Here is a 22,671-nt window from a genome sequence, read left to right on the forward strand (position 1 = left end):
GGACACACACCATGGGGAAGCCAGAGCCCACTCTCAGCTTTGCGCAGTCCTCCAGAAGAATCCTGCGTGTGAAGCAGCCTGGGAACAGGGTTTGGTGTCAGGGGAGGGGAGCTCAGAGCCCTTTGCTGCCCTGTGGGCTGAGGCTCTGCATTTGCAATGGCCCTGCAGCTGCCAAAGGGGCCTTTTTGGCTCAGCTGAGAACAGTTCTCCTGAGACCCTGTCCGAAACCTGCTTTTCCAACAAATGTGTCCAATGAATCCTCCTTTTTTGCAGCCCTATGTCTTGTTTGAGTGCAGGTGTGACAAGTGAAGGATGGAACAGCTCTGCTGGGGCGAGTTCTTTTTCTTGTTTTGTTTTTTTTTTGTTTGTTTGGTTTGGGGTTTTTTTTTCTTTATGTTGGTTTGTTTTTGTTGGCTTTTGGCGTTTTATTGTTTGCTTATTTGGGTTTTGTTTCTGTTTAGGTGGCTTTTTTGTATATTTGGGTTTTTTTGTTGCTTTTCTTGGGGTTTTCTGGTTGTTTTTTTTTTCTCTTTGTCTGGGGGGGTTGGGTTTTTTTTGTTTGATTTGGGTTTTTTTTTTCTTTATGTTGGTTTGTTTTTGTTGGCTTTTGGCGTTTTATTGTTTGTTTATTTGGGTTTTGTTTCTGTTTAGGTGGCTTTTTTGTATATTTGGGGTTTTTTGTTGCTTTTCTTGGGGTTTTTTGGTTGTTTTTTTTTCTCTTTGTCTGGGGTGTCACACACATGGGAACGCTGGGGCTGTCACTGCTGGGGTGTCACACACAGGGGAACGCTGGGGCTGTCACTGCTCCTGCCCTGTCCCCAACAGCTCTGCCAGCGCCTTGAGGGGACACAAAGTCTGAGCCAAAGTGTCAGAATTGCAGAAGGGACCGAGCTGGCAGGGGCCCTTTGGGATCAACAATTCACTGAATGTCAGAATGACAAAATTACTGGGTTGGAAGAGACCTTCAAGATCATTAAAGCCAACTCAGCTCTAACACTTCAACTAGACCATGGCACCAAGTACCACATCTACTCTTTTTTTTCAACACATCGAGATCCACCACCTTCCCTGGCAAACCAATGCAATTCTTTATCACCCTTTTTTAAAAAACTTTTTCCTAATATTCAAATTTTATTTCTCTTGGTTCAGCTTAGAACTGTGCCCTCTGTTTCTGTCAGTTGTGACCTGGAGAAAGAGACCAACCCCCATCTGACTTCAACCGTCTTTCAGGAACCTGTAGAGAGTGATAAGGTCACCTCTAAATCTCCTCTTAACCAGGATAAACAACTCCAGCTCCCTCAGCCATTCCTTAAAAGACTTGTGTTGCAGACCAGACTTGTTGCCCTTCTCTGGACATGCTCCAGCCCCTCCATGTCCATCCTAAATTGGGAGGCCCAGAACTGGACACAGCACTCGAGGTACGGTGCCAGTACAGGGGAAGAATGCCAAGTACACCAGTGCCAAGTGCAGGGGAAGAATGACCTCCCTGCTCCTGCTGGCCACACCACTCCTGATCCAGGCCTGGAGCCATTGGCCTTCTTGGCCACCAGGGCACACTGCTGGCTCATGTTCAGCCGGCTGTCGAGCAGTACCCCCAGGTCCCTTTCTGCCTGGGCACTGTCCAGCCACACCATCGCCAGCCTCTGGCATTGCAGGGGGTTATTGTGGCCAAAGTGCAGGACTGGGCACTGGGACTTATTAAACTTCATCTGATTGGACTCTTCCATCCATGCAACTATTCCAGGTCTCCCTGCAGAGCCCTTCTACCTTCCAACAGATGGACACACACTCCCAGCTCAGTGACATCTGCAGATTTACTAATGAAAGGCTCAAGCCCCTCATCCATGTCATCAATAAAAATATTGAACAGAGCTGGCCCAGCACAGAGCCCTGAGGGACAGCCCTGGTGCCTGGCTGCCAGCTGGATGCAGCAGCGCTCACCAGCACTCTCTGGGCCGGCCATGCAGCCAGTTCTGAACCCAGCAGAGAGTGCTCCTGTCCCAGCCCTGGGCTGCAGCTTCTCCAGGAGTGTGCTGTGGCAGACAGTGCCAAAGGCCTTGCTGGAGTCCAAATAGACACATCCACAGCCTGTCCTGCATCCACCAGAAGGGTCACCTGGTCATAAAAGGAGACCAGGTTGGTCAAACTCGACCTCCCCCTCCTGAACCCCTGCTGGCTGGCTCTGATACCCTGGCCATGCTGGAAGTGCTGGGTGATGACACTCAGTATAAACTGTTCCATTTCCTTAGTGGGTACTGAGGTCAGGCTGACTGGCCTGTAATTACCAGGATCCTCCTTCCCACCCTTGTTGTGAATGGATTTCACATTGGGCAGCTTCCAGTCATCTGGAACCTCCCCAGTGAGCCAGGACTGCTGGTAAATGATGGAGAGTGTCTTGGCAAGCTCATCTGCCAGCTCCCTCATCACCCTGGGGTGGATCCCTTCTGGTCCTGTGGATTTATGAACATCCAAGCAGCTCAGAAGTTCTCTGACTGCCTCCTCCTGAATAATGGGGGCACCATTATCCTCCCTGATACCATCAACCAACCCAAGATGACAGTTGTCCTGGGGACAAGCCGTCTTCCCACCAAAGACTGAGGCAAAGAAGGCGTTAAGCACCTCTGCCTTCCCCTCATCTGCAGTTACTAAGTTCTTTCCCTCATCCAATATAGAACAGAGGTTGGTTTTACCCTTCCTTTTACCATTGATATACTTGTAAAAACATTTTTTATTATCCTTTACAGAAATCGCCATTTTAATTTCAAAATTAGTTAGGCCTCCCTGATTTTTTTCCTATATGCTCTAGAAGCCCTCTTAAATATTTCCTGAGAGACCTGACCCTCCTTCCAAAGATGATTCATCCTCTTTTTATTCTTAATGTTTTCCAAAACCTTCCTCCCCCTCTAGGCTGGGCGATTGCCTCCTCACCTCATCTTTCAGCACACAGGGACAGTCTGTTCCTGTGCCCTCAAGATCTCTGTTTTGAAGCACATCCACTTTGCCTGAACCCCTTTGCATTTAAGGGCTGCTTCCCCAAGGAACTCTTTGAATAAGCCTCCTAAATAGGCCAAAGTCTGCTCTCTGAAAGTCTAGTATAAAAGTCTTATTAATGTTCCTCCTGACTTCACCAAATATTGAGAATTTAATAATCTCGTGATCACGCTGCCCAAAGTGGCCTCCAACCACCACATCTCCCACCAGCCCATCTCTATTTGCAAACAACAGATCTGACACAACCCCTCCCCTGGTGGGTTTACCCACCAGATGTGACAAAATGTTGTCCTCCACACACTCTAAAATTTCCTGGACTGCCTTTTTCTTCGGTATTAAGTTCCCAGCAGATGTCTGGCAAATTGAAGTCAGCTACAAGAACAAGGGCTGATGATCCAGAAACATCCTCTAGCTGCTTATAGAATGAGTTGTCCACCACTTCTTCCTGGCTGGGTGGACAATAACAGACTCCCAGTAGGATGTCAGCCTTGCTGGCCTTCCCCCTAATTCTCACCCACAGGCATTCAACTTCAATCATTACTTTCAACATCCATAGCACCAAAGCCTCCCTAATATAAAGGGCCACCCCTCCACCTCTTCTCCCTTTCCTGTCTCTCCTGAAGAGCTTGTAGCCATCCAGTGCAGTCCTCCAGCCATGTGAGTCATCCTACCACGTTTCTGTGATGGCAATTCGATCACAGCTGTGCTGTTGGACCATGGCCTCCAGCTCTTCCTGTTTGTTACCCATGCTGTGTGCACTGGTATCCATGCACCTCAGCTGGGCTGCTGATTTCACCCCTAACTCAGGCTTACCACCCTTGGGCCTGCTTCCAGACAGCCCAGCTGCATCCCCTTCCCCCTTCAGACCTAGTTTAAAGCCCTCTCAACAAGTTCTGCCAGTTCACGAGCTAAAAACCTTCTGCCCTTAACAGAGAGATGGAGCCCACCTGGTTCCAGCAGGCCAGGTACTGCAGAAGTTGCCCCGCGATCACAGGATCCAAAATTCTGCTGATGACACCAACCCTTGAACCACTTGTTGATAATGTGAGCTCTCCTATTGCTTTCACAGTTTTTCTTAGACACCAAAGGGACTGAGGAAAAGACTACCTTTGTCCCTGTCCTATCAACCACTTGTCCCAGTGCCCTGAAGTCCGTTTTAATTGTCCTGACACTCCTCTTTTCAGTCTCACCACTGCCAGCCTGGAGTATCAGCAGTGGGTAATACTCAGAGGGCTGAATCAGCCCAGGCAGTCTCTCAGTGATATCCTGTACCCGGGCCCCAGGGAGGCAGCAGACCTCTCTGTGGGCTGGGTCCAGTTTATATATGGGGCCCTCTGTTCCCCTCAGAAGGGAGTCACCCATCATGATTACACTTCTTTCGTTTTTGATGTTAGAGGTGGTGATCCCTCTCACAGATGAATTATAATTGAGAGGCTCACTGGGTAGAAAATTTTCTTCTAAATCATCTGGCTGACTCTCCAGATCCAGAGGCTCATACCTGTTCTGAAGTGGCACCTGGCTTGGGAGTGGGGGTCAGGAGGAATTTTCATTATTACCTCCTTGAGAAAATATCCACTCCCACTCCCCTTCATCTGCCAGGTGTCCTTCTATTGTCTGACAGTGGGAGGCATAAAAGAGACTGGGAACCAAGGAGAGCATTGCTGCACTGCCAGACCACATGGAACCAGGGATCCATTGTGACACTGCGGGGCCCAAGGATCCAAGGGACTTTGTGACACCAAGGGGTTCCATGGAACCAAAGGGGCATTGTGACACTAGCAGGCCTCATGGAATAATGGAGGCCATTGGGACACTCTGAAGCCTCAAGGAACTGTGGTGATGCCACGCTGGGTGTGAGTGTTGATATGCTGGAGGGTAGGAGGGCTCTGCACAGGGTCCTGGACAGGCTGGATCCAGGAAACAAATCCAACAAAGTGAGGTTTAACAAGTCCCAGTGCCGGGTCCTGCACTTGGGCCACAACAATCCCTGCAGCACTACAGGCTGGGGACAGAGTGACTGGAGAGCAGCCAGACAGAAAGGGACCTGCAGGGACTGATGGACAGCAGGCTGGACATGAGGCAGCAGTGTGCCCAGGTGGCCAAGAAGGCCAATGGCTCCTGGCCTGGATCAGGAATGGTGTGGCCAGCAGCAGCAGGGCAGTGATTCTTCCCCTGTGCTCAGCACTGGCTGGGCAGCACCTCGAGTGCTGTGTCCAGTTCTGGGCCCCCCAATTTAGGAAGAACATGGAGGGGCTGGAGCATGTCCAGAGAAGGGCAACAAGGTTGGTCAGGGGTCTGGAACACAAGTCCTATGAGGAGTAGCTGAGGAAGCTGGGGTTATTTATCTTGGAGGAAAGGAGGCCCAGGGAAGACAAGGCAGTGTCAGGGCACCCAGTTGGACTTGATGATCTCCAAGGACTTTTCTAAACTTCTGATATTGTGATTCTCTGAAACCACCCTTGGGGCAGTTGCAGGATGAGCCCTGGGCCTCCTCTTCAGAAGCTCCAGCAGCCCAGGTGCCTCAGCTTCTCCTGCCAGCCCCAAAGCCCATCCTGTCAGTGCTGCAGAGCCTCTGCAGCTCCTCCTCATTGCCCAGAACAGGGAGCCCCACAGGCAGACACAGCAGCCCAGATGTGCCCCCCTGACCTGGGCTGCCTCTGGCAAGGGAGCAGCACCAGGCACTGCAGGAGCCTGCAGACAATTCCTGCAGCACTTGGAGGATGATCCTGCTGCCCAAGGGATGTTCCCATGGTGCCAAGTCAGGAACTGCAATGGGGAGTGGGGCCAGAGAGGAAAGGGCAAACAGGGATGGGCTGTTTGCAATGGAGGGAACAGGGGTGGGCAAAAGGAAGAAATTTATATCAGGAACAGTAAAGAAAGGAAATGTGAGGCAAAAGAAATGCTTGTGGCAGTTTGGGGGTGGCTGCCAGGCAGCCCTGGCTCTGAGCAACAGCGTCTGCCGTGGCACAGGAAACTCCCAGCTGATGGGAACAAACTTTGTGGCTGACTGCAGAGGCCAGGACAAAGCTGAGTGGTTCCCCTGGTGTCCCCCAGCCCTTGCTGGCCCCAGGGGCTGATGGCATTTGTGCTCCCTCAGGTTCATGTCCCCACAGCAGCAGCATGGGGGTGCTCCCGCCTGCTCTGTGCAATGCAAACAGGGGCTCCTGAGCCAGTGCTGCCGTGGCTGTGCCTGCAAGGATGTGGCACCTGTGTGAGCTGGGGGAGAGGCCAGGGCTGCAGAGGGGGGATGTTGTTGGCAGCTCCATCAGGACGCTCTGGGACTCTGCCCTGGGCTGTGCAGCGCACTGGGGATGGATCAGCCCCTGCTCTGCTGCTCCTTCCCGTCTCCCCCAGGGCCCTTGCAGAGCCCCAGCCATGCTGTTTGCCCCCAGCCTGCCCACGGCCAGCCTGGGGCTGCTCAGCCTGGGGCTTTTCTGTGCTGAGCATTGGCCTGGCCGTGTTCTTGAGAGAGCCTGGGCAAGGAGCCTGCAGCCCCCAGGCCCTGGCCTGAGGCGTCAGCGCTGCCCCAGCAGTGCCCATGGCCTGTCCCTGCTGCAGCCCCGGCACTGCCACCCCCAGGACTGTGCCCGGCCCCGAGAGCACTCAGGCCCTGCAGCAACACCAGGGCCACCAGGGCAGCGGGGCAGGGCCACGGCAGCAGCACTGGCAACACCAAGTGCTGCTGCTGCTGCTGGGCACAGCTGCTGTGCCAGCACTGATCTGCCCCCAGCTCTGCACACAGACATTGCTGCTGCAGCTCCAGAGAAGGCAACAAAAGGGCATCTCTACACAAAACTTAGGTGCGAGATGCTTTAGTTCCTTTAAAAACACCAAGAGCTCATTGACACAGTCTGGAAAGGAAGACGGGGAGAAGCAAATTGAGGAATGGCACAAAAAATTATATTTCTTTTTGGATAATATGAAAAGACTAAAACAAAGAAAGATAACCTCCAAACTGAAACCAACAAGAAGTATCAAAGATGACTTTTATTACAAGAGATTTGCATACAATTGGCCAGCAGTTTAATTCTTGTGAAACCATCCAGTCATCAGTCTCCTCACTGCATCCTTGAGCTCCTGGTTCCTCAGGCTGTAGATGAGGGGGTTCAGGGCTGGAGGCACCACCGAGTACAGAACTGACAGGGACAGATCCAGGGATGGGGAGGACATGGAGGAGGGCTTCAGGTGGGCAAATGTGCCAGTGCTGATGAACAGGGAGACCACAGCCAGGTGAGGGAGGCAGGTGGAAAAGGCTTTGTGCCGTCCCTGCTCAGAGGGGATCCTCAGCACAGCCCTGAAGATCTGCACATAGGAGAAAACAATGAACACAAAACAACCAAATACCAAACAGATACTTACAGCAAGAAGCCCCAGTTCCCTGAGATGGGATTTGGAGCAGGAGAGTTTGAGGATCTGGGGAATTTCACAGAAGAACTGGCCCAGGGCATTGCCATGACACAGGGGCATGGAAAATATATTGGCCATGTGCATGAGAGCATTGAGAAAGGCACTGGCCCAGGCAGCTTCTGCCATGTGGGCACAAGCTCTGCTGCCCAGGAGGGTCCCGTAGTGCAGGGGTTTGCAGATGGACACGTAGCGGTCGTAGCACATGATGGTCAGGAGGGAAAATTCTGCTGTTAGAAAGAAGAGAAAGAAAAAGAGCTGTGCAGCACATCCTGTGTAGGAGATGGTGGTGGTGTCCCAGAGGGAATTGTGCATGGCTTTGGGGACAGTGGTGCAGATGGAGCCCAGGTCGCTGAGGGCCAGGTTGAGCAGGAAGAAGAACATGGGCGTGTGCAGGTGGTGGCCGCAGGCTACGGCGCTGATGATGAGGCCGTTGCCCAGGAGGGCAGCCAGGGAGATGCCCAGCAAGAGGCAGAAGTGCAGGAGCTGCAGCTGCCGCGTGTCTGCCAATGCCAGCAGGAGGAAGTGGCTGATGGAGCTGCTGTTGGACATTTGCTGGGGCTGCACATGGGGACCTGTTCATGGAGAAAAGTAGAGTGAAGAGTTAGAGGAGATACCTGTAACCAAAATCAAAGCAATTTTGCATACACCCTCCTCTGTAGCACACACAGATTAATTTAATTATAAATTAACAGGTTTCTGCACTCAGGGACAACACCAAGTTCTGTGAGGCAAAGTGATGCGTGGAGACTGAGGGAGATGGTCTGTCATTCTGACTTATTTAGAATTTCTCTGGGCCTTAACCTTTGTCATATGGAGGGTGATCACCTTCCCTTGCTTCCCCTAAAATGTCACCAGGTACTGCTGAGAGCAGATGGATCCACCACAGCCCAGCTCCACATTTGTAGACAAGGACTCACATTGCTCATTTCACCAACCCAGCAGCATTTTCAGTGTCACAACACCTCTGCCTTTCCCCATCCATCTTATAACTCAGAGGTGCTCTAGGACAGGTTTGCACCCTGGAGTGAAGCTCCCAGCTTGGACTGAAATCTCAGGGAGACTCCCAAGTGCCTTTATGCTGGCATTGGATGAAGGGAGATGCAGCTCCTTCCCTGGCTGCACTGACAGCATTGCCCAGAGCCAGGCACTGGGCACAGCGTCACCCTGAGCCAGCTGTGCCCCCTCCCAGAGCCCCCAGGGCCGGGCAGCTGCTCCCAGCCCTGTGCTCTGCAGAGGGAACTGGGCCCGGGGCTGCAGAGCTGCCCCACGGCTCTGCTGCAGCTCTGCCTGCACAGGAGGGGCTTCACCCCTTGGAGCCCCGGCCCTGAGGGCAGAGCCTTGGCCGGGGGACAGGAGGGAGGGTGCTTGTTCAGAGGGAGGGGCTGCACTGGAGGGGATCCTGTGGACATCTCTGAACTCTCCCTGCTACAGCATTTCTGGGTTTTGTTTTCTCTCATTCCCTGATCTTCTCTCTGCTTCCTGGAGATTTTCCTCCTGCAGGTGTTTCCCTGTGCCTGATCACTCCCTGCCAGCACTCACAGACCCCAAATCTCTGTGCACTCTCCCTGGCCCTACAGAACCCTGCCTGTTTGCAGGGCACTGGCTTGGGGCGGGTTCTGTTTGCAGCTTGGAGAAAGGACAGCTCAGACTGAGCCTGATGGGTCCAGCAAAGGTGATGCTGCTGCTGTCCATAGGCACAGTGGCTGAGAGCACATCAGGGATCTCCTGTGAACCTATTGAACACTGAAAACAACAGTTCAGATGTCTCAGGCGCTTGTCAAAATTCATAACTAATAATTAAATCCTAATTCATAATAACACAATTATTCGTAACTAATTCATACTCAACCTTGAATATTTATCTTCCCTTCCTGCCATTCTCCAAGAGTATGAAACGGAATGCAAAGTTTTAGGACATTTCCTCATATTTATCAAAATCCTTGTCTTGGAAATATTCTATGACTGATCGGAACACCTCTGCATGTCAGAGCTTCATGAGCATTTCATCTCCCCTGCCTCAGAAATACTCAGACTTGTACTCACAGAGTCTGCAGGCATTGGGATGTTCCAGCTTTAGGAGATGGCTCCAGGAGCTGCAGCTGCATTGTCCTGCAGCCAGAGGTTCCTGTGCCAAGGGCTGGCAGTGATTCTGCCCCAGGCACTTCTCAGCACCTTCCCAGCCCTGACTGATTGAAGCTCTCTGGGCCTCTGGGCTGTGCCCGGGCTGGCTGCAGGCAGTGCCCCAGCCCTGCTGGGCTGGCAGAAGAGCTGCTCATCAAGAGAAATGTGCTTTTGAAGCTCTTCTTGCTTACCAGGAGCTGCCTCAGTGCCAGGAGCCCAGCCCAGCTCAGCAGCACAGACACAGCACCAGGACTTTAATGACCCTCTGGGGCTTTGTGCTCAGGCCCTGAACATCAGTCCCTGAGAGGCAGCTGAAGAAACCTCTCCAGAACTCCAAGGCAGAATCCAACTCCAAACTTTCTTGGACTTTTAATGGGTCCCACTGAGGGACACAACTCAGAAAGTGTCCCCAGGCCCCAGGCAGAGCAGAGAACTGGAGGCAGTGATGCCAGGTGGGGACAAAGAGAAGCCAAGTCTTGGTGGCCTGGGGCACAGCAGGGTCTGTGCCACCAAGGGCTGGGAGGAGACACCTTGTCCTGAGGCCCTGGGGCCTCCTGGCACAGCCCCAGCCAGGCTGGGCACTGTCAGCCCCTTGTCCTGCCCTCAGCATCCCCCCCTAGCCCACATCCCAGTGGCCTCAAGGATCTGCTGCAAGGAGTCCCTGGGGAGCCTTGCTCAGCAATGGCCCTGGGGCCTTCTTCATGCTCCCAGGGACTGCAGGTTTTTCAAAGGACTTTGGTTTTGGCTTTTGCCTTGGAGTCTGTGAGAGCTTTGTGCAATCATGGCCTCCAATTATCTGCTGTAATTAGTCCCTTGAGATTCTATGTCAATAGCAACCTTCAATGGGACTCAATTAATACTTCAGGGTACTTCAGTTTTTTAGGCTACTTTTTGTTTCCCTTTTGATACAGACTTCATGAGAAAGATTGTGCAGTCACAGCCTCCAATTATCTGCTTTAATTAGTCCCTTGAGACCTTTGTACTGACACTCTGTTGGGCTCATTAATACTTTGAGGTAGTCAAGGTGTTTTAGGTACTTTGGATTTTCCTTTCCACACTGAGTCGATGAGAGGTTTATTGTGCCATCCTGGCCTCCCATTCTCTCCTCCAAGGAGTCCATGAGGAGCCTGTGTTGGGGATGGACCTCAGTGGGACCTATTCATGCCTCGAGACACTTTGGGGTTTTCTTCTGATTTTGACTTCTGGAAAGGTTTGTGCAATCTCCTCTCAGGCCCTGAGGTTCAAGGCCTCAGCTCCAAATGCACCACAGGGCTCGTTAGGATCAAGCAAGTACTGACAGACCATGGCTCTCTCTTGATTTCCCTCTGCTCTGGGCAGTTCATCAGGAAGATTTCTGTAATGGTTTTGGTTCACCATTTTGAGATTTCTTGGAGAATGGATTAATTAGTTTGGTGAGTTCAGTGTTGGGTAATTTCCAGTGAACTCACTAGAATATTCTTACTCATTTCCTGCTGGGAGATAGGATTAAGAGAAAGGCAAAGTAGGCTCAAAACTTCAGAAGGGTATAAAGATAAGTTTATTAATAGTAACTGAAAGATAGAGAATTCAGAATCAGAAGAAAGCTTTCAAAACACTTGTCTCCCTACAACCTTTTTTCCTTACGGACAATTTAAGGAGACAAAACATAAAATTTTCAGTTTGTTTGCCACCTCTAGAATAGTCTTTCTTCAGTACACTTAGGGAGAGGAGTCTCTCTTTCAGGCTCTGGAGACATCTCCATAAGAAAACAATTCTCTCATGGCTCTCAATTTCCAGGAATGGCAGCCACCCAGAATATCATGAAGTCCCTCCTATTTTTTCACAGCTTTCCCACAGATGTGTTTATAGGCCATGTCAGCTTATGGAGCATTAGTTTAAAAATGAGTAGTTTAAAAGCAAAACTTCTCTTCATCCATTCTTGAAATCATCTCCATCTCTGACAACAGAGGTCATCTTCTCTCCCTGAGGGCAACAGGTCTCATCAGTCTTGCCGGTTTCAATGTTCAAACTTCTCATGGGATCACAGCTACTTCAACATTTGCTTACTTTAGCATGGAGGCCTTTGCTGAACAAGTCATCTCCCCATATTTTTAATGAAATATAGGGCAAAAGAGAGCCTGATGTATCAATTACATCCTTCTCCATAGCTTTACAGGAGGATTTCATCCTCAAGATCAAGGACATCTCCTCATCCCTCCCATCTGGGACGCAACTTCCTCCTCACTGATCTCAGTTCCTCCTCTATGTGCCTGCACTTTGTCCTTTTCTCTCACTGGAGGGAGGATGGAAGCACTGAAAGAGTTAATATCTCTCCCGGGGCCTGCAGATGGTTCTGTGACCCCGGCCGGGCTGGGTCCTTGTGGCCAGAGCTGTTTTACCATGGAGGTTTCTGCAGCGGCTGCGCTGGGGCTGTGTCAGGATGGGCCGCGCTGGGGCAGGGCCAGGATCTCAGCAGCCAGGCCAGAACACAGCAGCAGCACGGCCGGGGCCCATGGCTTCTCCTCGCCCTGCCCGGGGCTTGCGGGTGAACCCCAAGGGTGGCAGAATCTTGGCCGAGCTGGCCCGGCCCGGGGCTGCTCCTGGGGCCCGGCGGATCCTGGCTGGGCCCGGGCTGGCGGCGGGGCAGGGCTCGGTAGCGCCCAGGTGTTGGCAACTGCAGCCATGGCCCGGCCCGGCCTCGGCCCCGCGGCCTCCCCTGCCCTGCCCGGCAGCCGATGGGGCCTGGGGGGCTCCCTGGGAAGGGGCCCGGCCCCACGGCAGGAGCCGCCCGGCCCGGCCCGGCTGAGACGGGGGCTGGGCCAGCCTTGTTTCCTCTTTGCTGGCCAGAAGGGAAAGAGACCCTCCCAGGCTTTCTCATCTTTAACATGTGTCTTCAAAGAGGTGTGTACAGTTTCCTTAGTGGTTTAACAGACTGTCAATTCTCAAAGCTAATTACTGATTGGTTTTTTGTCAGACAGAGCTGAAACTGCTAGCAGCTTCTCTTAGGACATTAGTTCCATGATGCAAAACCACCAAAACAGCACAGAGCACAGAGCTCCTTTGTCCATATGTAGTGCTCATGCGCCCAAGGTTTCAGAACCTCTCCTTGGGAGATCTCTGAGCCCTCTCCAAGGTGTTTCCAAATGAAAATATTCAGCTCATGGTCAAAGAAAATCACCAGAGGACAGGGCCAGCCTGACCTGTCTGTCCTGGCTACTTTTGTCTGGGAGCCATCCTTGCATATATGGAAATTGAGAGGCTAAAATTTAATTTTGGCCATGGTCCCTTGGCCGGAAGGCCAGTTGTTTTCCAAAGGAACGAAGGAACAGAGCCCCATTGTTTCAGGGGCAGATGAGAGGTGACCACCTTGCATATGGGAAAATTTTTTAGGGAAAGTATCAGTTTTGGCAATGGGCATCTAAAAAGAGGGATGGTTCTTTTTTGTAGCATGGAAAGCAGGAGCCCCAGTGTTGCAGGAGCTGATGAGAGGCAGTCCTTGACATCCCAAGATCAGCCAGACCTGTCAGGTGGCCCCTGGGAGGCCAAGCCAGCCAGACCTGCTTCATGTTCCCTTGGTTCCATGGGGCCCCACAGTGTCCCAAAGGTCCCTTGCTTCCATGAGGCCCTGAGGTCTCATAATATCCCCGTGGTAACACGAGGCCCTGAAGGACCCTAATGGTCTCCATGGTTCCATCAGGCCCCACAGAGTCAAAATGGTCTCTGGGTTCCATGAAGCCCCGCTGTGTCACCATGGCCCCTTGGTTCCATGGGCTCCAGTGGTGCCACAATGATCCCCTTGGTTTCATGAGGTCCCCACAGTGTCCCAGGGATCTCCTTGGGAAGAAAAGAGCCAAGCCCCAGTGTTGCAGGGGCAGTCACCAGAGGCCAAGGCCAGCCAGACTTGACAGTACTGGCAGATTTTGCCTGGGAGCAGCTCTGGGATATACAGAATTTTAGAGGTGGAATCCTAATTTCAGACATGGACACCAGGAGGAGAAGGACGGTTCTTCTCCATAGGAAGGAAATCACGGAACACCGGTGTTTGAGGGGCAGATGAAAGGTGGTCATCAGAGGCCTAGGCCGGACAGACCTCTCTTTCTTAGTTGCTTTTGTCTGAAAAGAACCCTTGGATATAGGGAATTTGTGTGGTGGAACCCCATTTTCAGCTATTTCTGTGTAGACAAGAAGGATGGTTCATTTCTATAGGAAGGAATGCACAGAGCCCAAGTGTTTCAAAAACAGAAGAGGAGAGAGGTGGCTCCTGGGGTCCAAGCCAGCCAGACCTGTTTGTCCTGGCCGCTGTTGTCAGGGAGGACTTTTTGGATATATGGAATTTGGGAGGAGGAATCTGAATTTTGAGCATGGACACCTGGAGAAGAAGGACAGTTCTTTTTCATTGGAAAGAAAGCACCAAACCCCAGTGTTTGGAAAGCAGATGAGAGGCAGCCCCCAGGAGGCCATGGGCAGCCAGACCTTTCTGTCCTGGCAGCTTTCACTTGGGAGCAATCCTTGGATGTACAGAGTTTTGGAGGTGCAATCCCAGTTTTAGCCATGGGCAACAGGATCAAGATGGATGTTTTTTTCCTGTAGGAAAGAAAAGTGCAAAGTCCAAGTGCTCTGGAAGAAGATGAGAGGTGGGCACCCTTAAGCCAAGCCAGGCCTGTCTTTCCTGGCACCTTTCATCTAGGAGCTATCCTTGGATATAGGGCATTTTGGAGGTGGAATCTCCATTTTGGCCATGGGCACCTGGACAGGAAGAAGAGTTCTTTTCATTAGGAAGGAAAGCACAGAGCCCCAGTGTTTCAGAGGTAGATGAGGGCCAGCCCTCAGGAAGCCAAGGCCATCCAGACTTGTCACTCCTGGCAGCTTTTGTCTGGGAGTTATCCTTGGATAGGGGGAATGCTGGAGGCAGATGTCCAATTTTGGCTATGACTGCCTGGTCAAGATGGATGTTTTTTCCCATAAGAAAGAGAAGCACATGGTCCCAGTGTTCCAAAGCCAGATGGGAGATGGCCCCTGGGGGGCCAAGGCACTGTCACTCCTGGCAGATTTCTTCTGGGAACAATCACTACATATAAGGAAATTTGGCAGAGGAATTCCAGTTTTGGCCATGGGGCCCTGGAGGAGAAGGACAGTTGTCTCCCATAGGAAGGAAAGCCCAGAGCCCCAGTGCTTCAGAGGCAGATGAGAAGCAGCCCTCGGCATGCCAAGGTCAGCTGGACCTGTCAGGTGGTCCCCAGGAGGCCCAGCCAGCCAGACCTGTTCCATGTTCCCTTGGTTTTGTGGGACCCCACAGTGTCACAATGGTCTCCTTGGTTCCATAAGGCCCTGGAGTGTCACAATGTTCCCCTTGCTTCTGCAGTGTCACCATGGCCCCTCAGCTCCATGCCCCCTCACTGTGTCACAATGGCTCCTCCGTGCCACTACGGGCTCCACAAGGTCACCATGGACCCTTGGTTGCTTGGGGCCCCTGAGTTTCACAATGGTCTCCTTGATTCCATGAGGCACCAGAGTGTCGCCATGGCCCCTTGGTTCCATGAGGTTCCGTAGTCTCACTGCGGTCTCTGTCAGAGTCTGGATGAGATCGATGTTCCGAGACACCTTGGGATGCTCGGAATGCCCGTGTGGGGCCAGGGCTGGGTCAGGCCTTGGTTTGTGGTGGGACAGAGCGCTGCCCCCAGCCCTGGTCTGGCAGAGCTGTCAATCACACAGCAGAGGCATAATCACACAACAACAGCTGGTGCCTACCCTGACTCTGATTGGCCAAGCCACTGGCAGTCCCACCCCAGGGGCGGGCCCATGAAGGCCCAGGGGGTTAAAAGCCGGAGCACAAGGCCAGCCCATGCTCTGGATCCTGCCTTCTGCTAGGGTTCCTCTGTCAGCAATGCTGGAACCCAAGCGGTTGGTTCCTATGTGCCTGTCTCTCTATAGATCTTCTGTCTTTCTGTTGTTCTCTATTTCTTCTCCTCCTAATCCTACTGACCTGGAACATTTTTGGGTAACTTAATGCCTTAAGGGTTAAAGGTTTTTAGGATAAATTTGTGAGAATCCAGGGCACAGGGAATATTTCTCTTTCTGCTCTGAGGGGTCCTGACCCCCAGAGAAACACTGCCTTTAACCTTCGTCCACGGAGAGGACTTCCATGACTTTGAGATAGATTAGAATTCACCAAAGTATGAAATAGATAATAGAGAGTAGTATAGTATGTCACTTGGGTGAGAAATTTAGGTTTTGGGATTTTTAGTATGGTGTAGATAGGAAGCAAGATGCAGGAATTTGGGTGTAGTTCCTGCCTTCTTCTTCATCTCCTCCATTTTCTGCTGTATTGGTGGAACAGGGTGATTGGTCAAGGAAAGTACAGTGCGAGGTTTTGTGGACAGTCAAGGGACGAGTTATTGGTAGATAAGTAGAAATAATGTCCATTTGAAGACTTTCTTCATCCAGTGGATAAAGACACTTTAACAGACCTTGAAACTGTACATTTCAGGACCATTTTGCGGTGCTTTTCCAGCCCACTGAGCCTGGTGTGGACAGTCTACAAAACTTCAGATAAAATAACAATAAACAAGAAGCGGAAGACTGAAAAAGTCCAGTGCGTCTCCTTTTCCCTGGCACAGAACTGCTACAGGAGGGTTTCCCCCATCCCGGGAGCCCCCAGAAGGGCCCAATATAAAACAAACATCAATAACTGGTGCCCTGACAATGTTTTTAATAAGTTGTTTTTTCCATAAAGTTGGCTGCTGAAGGGTGTTGTCTTAATTAGCCAAGCATGTGAAACGTGTTGGTGAAATGACCAATGAAGTCCACCTGTAGCAAACCAAGGTATAAAAGAAGAGGAGTGAATAAATGGGTGGATTTTAGCCCTTAGCCTTCTGATCTGAGTCTGTGTCGTCTGTGACTCAGCGGTGACATTTGGGGATCTGTGCGGCTGTTGGGGATCCTCTCTGCACGTTGTGACCCAACAGGAGCTTCTCCAATAAACTTTGCCTGAAGCTCCCACTGTGCCCATGACAGGAGCCCCTGTGAGTATCTGTCACATCCTGGCTCTTTGGCAACCCGGGGACTCCTGGGATGTCACCGTGGAGCCCCCGTGAGAGCCTGTGACAGATCAGTGCCTTTGCAGCCTTGGGCACAAGGGCAGAGTGCCGTGCTGGGAGCTGTGCCAGGCAGAGCCTGAGGCACCAAAGGCACCTTGGCAGCAGCAGCTGCTTGCAGGGCATGGCTCCCTTGGCAGCCCGGCCTGGTGGCCAGCACTGCAGAGCTGCTGCCTCAGGGCTCATTTCTGCCCGGGCTCTGAAAAGCCACTTCTGCTCCAGGAGCCTGCCTGGGAAGCCATAGGCCCCAGCACCTTGGGGACAAGATATGAGTGACAAAACTCTTCATGCCAGCAGAGACAAGGCAGGGGCAGAGGAAAGGGCAGAGCCAGGCCCAGGGGACAGGGCTGCCATGGTGATGGCTGTGAGGTCACTGCCCCTGCAGCAGCCTGGCTGCCCTCAGCAGACATTCTGGCCAGAAGCGTTGTGAGGGCACCCAGCACATCAGAGAACCCACACAACAGGAATTCTGTCCTTGAAGAGGAGAGGCTCAGGTTGTAGGATAATTCCTGAGATGGGGAATCCAGTTCTGTGGAAGAACAGTTGCAGTTTTGTGCCATTCTCATAATTGTAAAATATTTCATCCTTTTAACAAATGTAAATCCATCCTCATTAATTTCAGATATATTGAGCCTTGCTCTGTCACTGCAAGATTTGGGAGAAAATAATTTCGACCACTATTCTTCTATTTTCACAGACCTTGGAGAGGACCCAAAAATCTCCCAAGATGGGGTTTGGAGGCCTCATCACATAACCAGTGGGAGGAGGCTGCAGGCTCTGGGCTTAGTGGTGTTGAGACTGAGGACAGAACAGGAGTAGTCCAGGAGGGATTGAAGGGTGGTTTCAGGGAGGCTGGAGTTTCTCTTCATAGTGGGAATGAGCCTGAAGAAGAAATAATTGTGCTAAGGGTAGCTGGGGAGGCCCAGACTGGACAGTGGGAGAAAGGAATTTCCCTGCCAGGGCAGAGCTGTGGTGCAACACATCCCCCAGAAAGAGCCTGGAGCAGCCCAAAGCTTTGTGTGGGCAGGCAGAGGCAGGCAGGAGGCAGAGCTGTCAGCAAAGGAAGGGGCCAGCCAGGTGGGGCAGCCAGGGGATAACGACAGCCTGCAGGGACAGAGGCGCAGGTTTGCTCAGCATGAGAGATGTCTTTTCCTTGCTTCTCCCCACCTGTCATCACTGCCTCCAGTGTTGTTCTCTGGCTGCAACCTGGGGACACTTTCTCAGTCCTGTCCCTCAGAAGGATAGGTTTAAAGTATGAGAAACTTCAGTGTTTCACTCTCTTTTTGAGTCCCTGAGAAGTTCTCTGAGCACACTCGGAGGGACTGAGTCTGATGCAAAGAGCACCAAAGCCCCAGAGGGTCATTCAAGTCCTTGTGCTGTGTTTGTGCTGCTGAGCTGGGCCGGGCTCCCGGCCCAGAGGCAGCTCCTGGCAAGGGCAGAGCTGCAGAGACACAGCTCTGGCCAGGAGCAGCTCCTGTGCACAGCCCAGCAGGGCTGGGGCACTGCCAGGGCAGCTCAGGGACAGCAGCAGGGCACAGCCAGAGCTGACAGGGGCTCAGCACTGGCAGGGGCTGGGGGATGTCCCAGAGGGGGCTGTGTCACAGCGGCACCTCTGTGGCTGTGTCCTAGAGGCACAGAGCAGCTGTGATGTCAGCAAGGGGCTGTGTGACTGCACAGAGTGGGTTGTGTGAGGTCACAGGTTGGGCTATGGCATCAGAGTTTGTTGTGTGAGGTCATTGAGCAATTACAGCATCATAGAGGGGATTCTGTGACATCCCAGAGCAGGCTGTGACATCATGGCATGGCTGTATGACATCATAGAGCAGGCTGTAAGGGCACAGTGTGTGCTGTGATACTAGAGAGTGGCAATATGGTATCACAGAGAGGGTTTTGTGACATCACTGAGGGGGTTGTGACATCACAGAAGTCTCTGTAATGTCATAGAGTAGGGTGTGAGGCCATGGAGCACACTCTGTCGTCATGGAAGGCGGCTCTGTGACATCAGAGAGTGGGTTGTGACATCACTAGGTGACTAAGTAACATCATAGAGCCAGATGTGACATTACAGAACAGACTGTGACATCACATGGTGACTTTGTGACATCACCAAATTTTCTGTGACATCACAGAGCAGCTTTATGGTATCACAGAGTGATATTCTAGCACTAGCCCTTGTGATATCATGAAGGGGCTTTGTGACATCACAGAGCAGCCTGTGACATCACAGAGCAGTAGTGTGTCATCACAGAGTTGCCTGTGACATCATAGAGTAGGCTCTGTGACATCATAGAATGGATTCTGCCATCACAGGGCACCTGTGTGACATCACACAGGGGTTGTGACATCACAGAATGGCTGTGTGACATCCCACGGGAGGATGTGTAATATCACAAGATTAACTGTGACATCATAATGAGGGCTGTGTCATCACAAAGGGGCTGTGTGTCATCACAGGGGCTGTGTGAGGTCACTGGGGAGGTCACTCTGCCCCAGCCCCTCTCACAGTTCCCCCAGAGCAGTCCAACACTGCTCGTGCACAGCAGGGTCTCCTGTCCCGCTGGGTCCCCCCGCCCCCGGTGCCGCAGCCTCCCCCAGAGGATGTTCCACGAGATCGACCCCAGAGCCTGACACAGGGACGGGGGGCCGGGGCCCTGGGGGGTGGGATAGGGGGACAGGACCCCCTGGCAGTGTCCCCGTGTCCCCCAGGGCCAGAGCCTGGGCCAGGGCTCCTTCACCCTGTTACGATCGGGGGCTTGAGAGCACTGAAAAAATCCCCAGCAAGGGATCAGCAACAACCAGATTTAATATTAAGCAACAGCACCACAAAGTTCCTTGGTGAGAGTCACTCTGCTCCTGACTGGACACTTCAGGCACACCAGGGAAACAAAGCAACAACAAAACCAAACCAAATCCAGGCAATCAAACCAGAAATGAACCGAGAACTGTCCCTGTGTGTATGCGACTATAGGACAGTGAGGGCAAGGATAAAAGGAATACTGCTTAAAACCTTAACACAGCTCAAACCTAACAGGACTTAACCGTAACTTCTACGTTGAAATTCACAATTTAGCAAAAGAACAGAGCTTAACAGTATTTAACCTAACTGCTAACCTACGACTTAGAAATTTAACAGAGGAATAACACTTAAGAACATTTAAATTAGCTTATAACTTATATTAAACTTAACGACTTAGCAAAAGAACAACTCTTAGCAGCATTTAACTTCACTTAGACCTTGTGACTTAACCTTACTTACAGGCCTGACTGACTCAGCTATCCAAGGCACTCCAACCCCTCCGAGAGCAGCATTTCTGCCACATTTCCCCAGCACAGGCACTCCTGTGTGCACACAGACACAAAGAGTCAGAGCAAGGCGCCTGTGAGAAATTCCCCTGAGGGCAGGAAATGCTCCCTGTGGATGCTTTGGCATCTCCCCAGCGGGTGAAGGCTTGAGCCTGGAGGAGTGGGGGGATCGGCCCAGGCTCCCTCATTGTTCAGGATCCCCGAGTGCAGCAAACGGGAGAGTTCCCGGCTGGGAGAGGCCCCACTCAGAGGGAGTCGCTGGCCCAGGAGAGCTCCAAGGGGCTCCTTTTGCAGCGCTGTTTGTAGGGCCCCAAGAGAGGGGCTGCAGTCACAGCAATGGTTCATCCTGTCCTCACTTGGCATCAACAGCTTTCTTTGGCAGTGTGAGAACAGGGATGTTGTGCCTCTGAGGGAACAAAACCAGTTCCCAGGGCTGCTCCTACAGCAACCAGGAGCTGGTTGGGCAGCAGCAGAGCCTGGAGCAGACAGTGTTTGTGCTGAGCTGCAGAGGAGCTGAGCCAGGGGCTGTTGGCCAAGGCTGAGGCCCAAGGAGCATTTCTGAGCTGGCAGGGCGGCCTGAGAAGGGGAGGGGGGAATGCAGCAGCACAGGGCCCATGGAAGCAAGGGACCATTGTGACACTGTGGGGCCCTGTGAGACCAAGGGACCATGGTGACACTGTGGGGCCCTGTGAGACCAAGGGACCATTGTGATATTGTGGGGCATCATGGAAAATTGTGGAGATAATTGTGATGTTGCAAGGCCTCATGGAACCATGGAGAGACCATTAAGACTCTTTACAGCCTCATGGAAATAGGGGGCCATTGTGACATTGAGGGTACTCATGGAATCATGGAGACCATTGTGACACTATGAGGGCCCATGGAAAAAGCAAAGCTTTGTGAAGCTGTGAGGCCTCATGGAACCAGTGAGACCATTGTGACCCTGGGGGTCCCCACAGAACCAAGAGGACCATTGTGATACTGTGGGGCCTGGTGAAACCAGGAGGCCTTTGTGACACTGCAGGGCTGCATGGAACCAAAGCTCCAGGGTGACACAGAGGGGCTTCCTGTCATCAATGGTCCATTGTGATGTTGTGGAGCCAGAGGAGACCATTGTGACACAGCAAACCTTCAGGGTCCAAAGGTCCACTGTGACATTGCAGGGCTCATGGAACAGAGGAGTAACATGACATTGCAGGGCCTGGGGAACCATGGAGACCATTGTGCACTGCAAGGTCCCATGGAATCATTGGGACCATTGTGACACAGTGGGGCCTTCTGGAACCTGGGGTCCATTCTGACATTGTGTGACCTCATTGAACCAAGGGGCCAGTGTGACTCTGCTAAACCCCATGGATTCAAGGCACCATTGTGACACTTCAAGGCCTTGTGTAACCAAGGTGTCATTGTGACACCATGGGACCCCATAGAACCAAGGGGACACAGAACAGCTCTGGCTGGTTTGGCGTCCTGTAGACTGCCTGACTGGTCCAGCTGACCTTGGCATGTCACATCTTATCTGCTACTGAAACACTGGTGCTCTGTGTGGTAAAGAATTCTTCTTCTCCTCCAGGAACATACGGCCACAATTGGGATTTCACCTCCAAATTTCCTTATATTTAGGGATTGTTCGTATAAGAATATTGCCAGGTCAAGTCTGGCTGGCAGTGGTTTCATGACGGTCACCTCTCACTTGTCCCCAAAACACTGGGAAAGGCTCTGTGCTTTACAATAGCATGGGTTCCTGCTGGGTATTTAATAATTAGCATTGACAACTCCATTATTCCAGAAGGCTGATCAATCACTTTAGTATACTATACTACACCATTAAGAAAAACCCATCACCCTTGCAGGCTGTCCAATTCAGCTTTGACCAGATAGGTCAATTGAATTTGTTAAAAGATTACCATCAAGTGCCCTCCCCCAACACAACTAAAACCAAACACCTACAAACTAGAACCCATACAAAATAACCCTACTACTAAAATTAAACACAAAAAACCACAAAAACCAACCATAAAACCAGTCCTAAAACAACCCAAGCACAACTCCCACCAGAAGTTACCAGCAGGTCAGGTGTTAATCCTTTCAATACTTCAATCCTCCCTCGAGTAAAAAAAAAAAAAAAAACAAAACAAAATACAAGCATATAAAAAAACAACATGAAACCATCAAAGTCAGTAAAGAAGAATTTAAATCCCAAAAAAAAAAAAAAAAGAAAAAAGAAAAAAAAAACACACCAGAAAAAAATACCTTAATCTTAAAAAAAAAATAATCTTATAAACTATGGAGATAAATCTCTTTTTCTTTATAACACATAAAACTATAAAAAAATAAATTAATATCAAACAAAAACCTGCATATTCAAATAAACAAATGTTAAAATAACTGTAATTTCATCAAAAGTTTAAACAGAAAAAAAAGTAGTCCAGTACCCCCAAGAGAAGATCTCTATTCCCAGACATAGAAGTAATTTTAAAAGTAAGTAATAAAAACTTTTACCTTTAAGGAACTCATCTTTAAAACAGTACCCCATACATCAACATGGCCCATCAACAAGCTGTAAAAAAAACTTGTAGCAATAAAAACAACTTCACAATAACAAAGTTCCCCAGACAACTGTTATCGATGACAAAATTAAGAGCCACAAAAAATCTAGTTTTTCCTCTTGTAAACCAAATCACCAAACCTTAACAAGAAAAATTTCTCTCCCTAAGAAAACTAAAAAAGACTATTCTAGAAAGAATAAACTAACTAGAAATTTTAAGTTTAGTTT

At 51.1% G+C, this 22,671-nt stretch overlaps 1 protein-coding gene across 1 annotated transcript; it reads right to left on the bottom strand.

The window, feature by feature from the left end:
* Nucleotides 1-7,014: 7,014 nt before the first annotated feature.
* LOC135287635 (olfactory receptor 14J1-like) lies at nucleotides 7,015-7,947 on the bottom strand. Its single transcript, XM_064400908.1, has one exon. The coding sequence runs from the start codon at nucleotides 7,945-7,947 to the stop codon at nucleotides 7,015-7,017; it is 933 nt and encodes a 310-aa protein (XP_064256978.1).
* Nucleotides 7,948-22,671: the final 14,724 nt, after the last annotated feature.

The sequence above is a fragment of the Passer domesticus genome, chromosome 30 (genome assembly GCF_036417665.1).
Source record: "Passer domesticus isolate bPasDom1 chromosome 30, bPasDom1.hap1, whole genome shotgun sequence".
NCBI lineage: Eukaryota > Metazoa > Chordata > Aves > Passeriformes > Passeridae > Passer > Passer domesticus.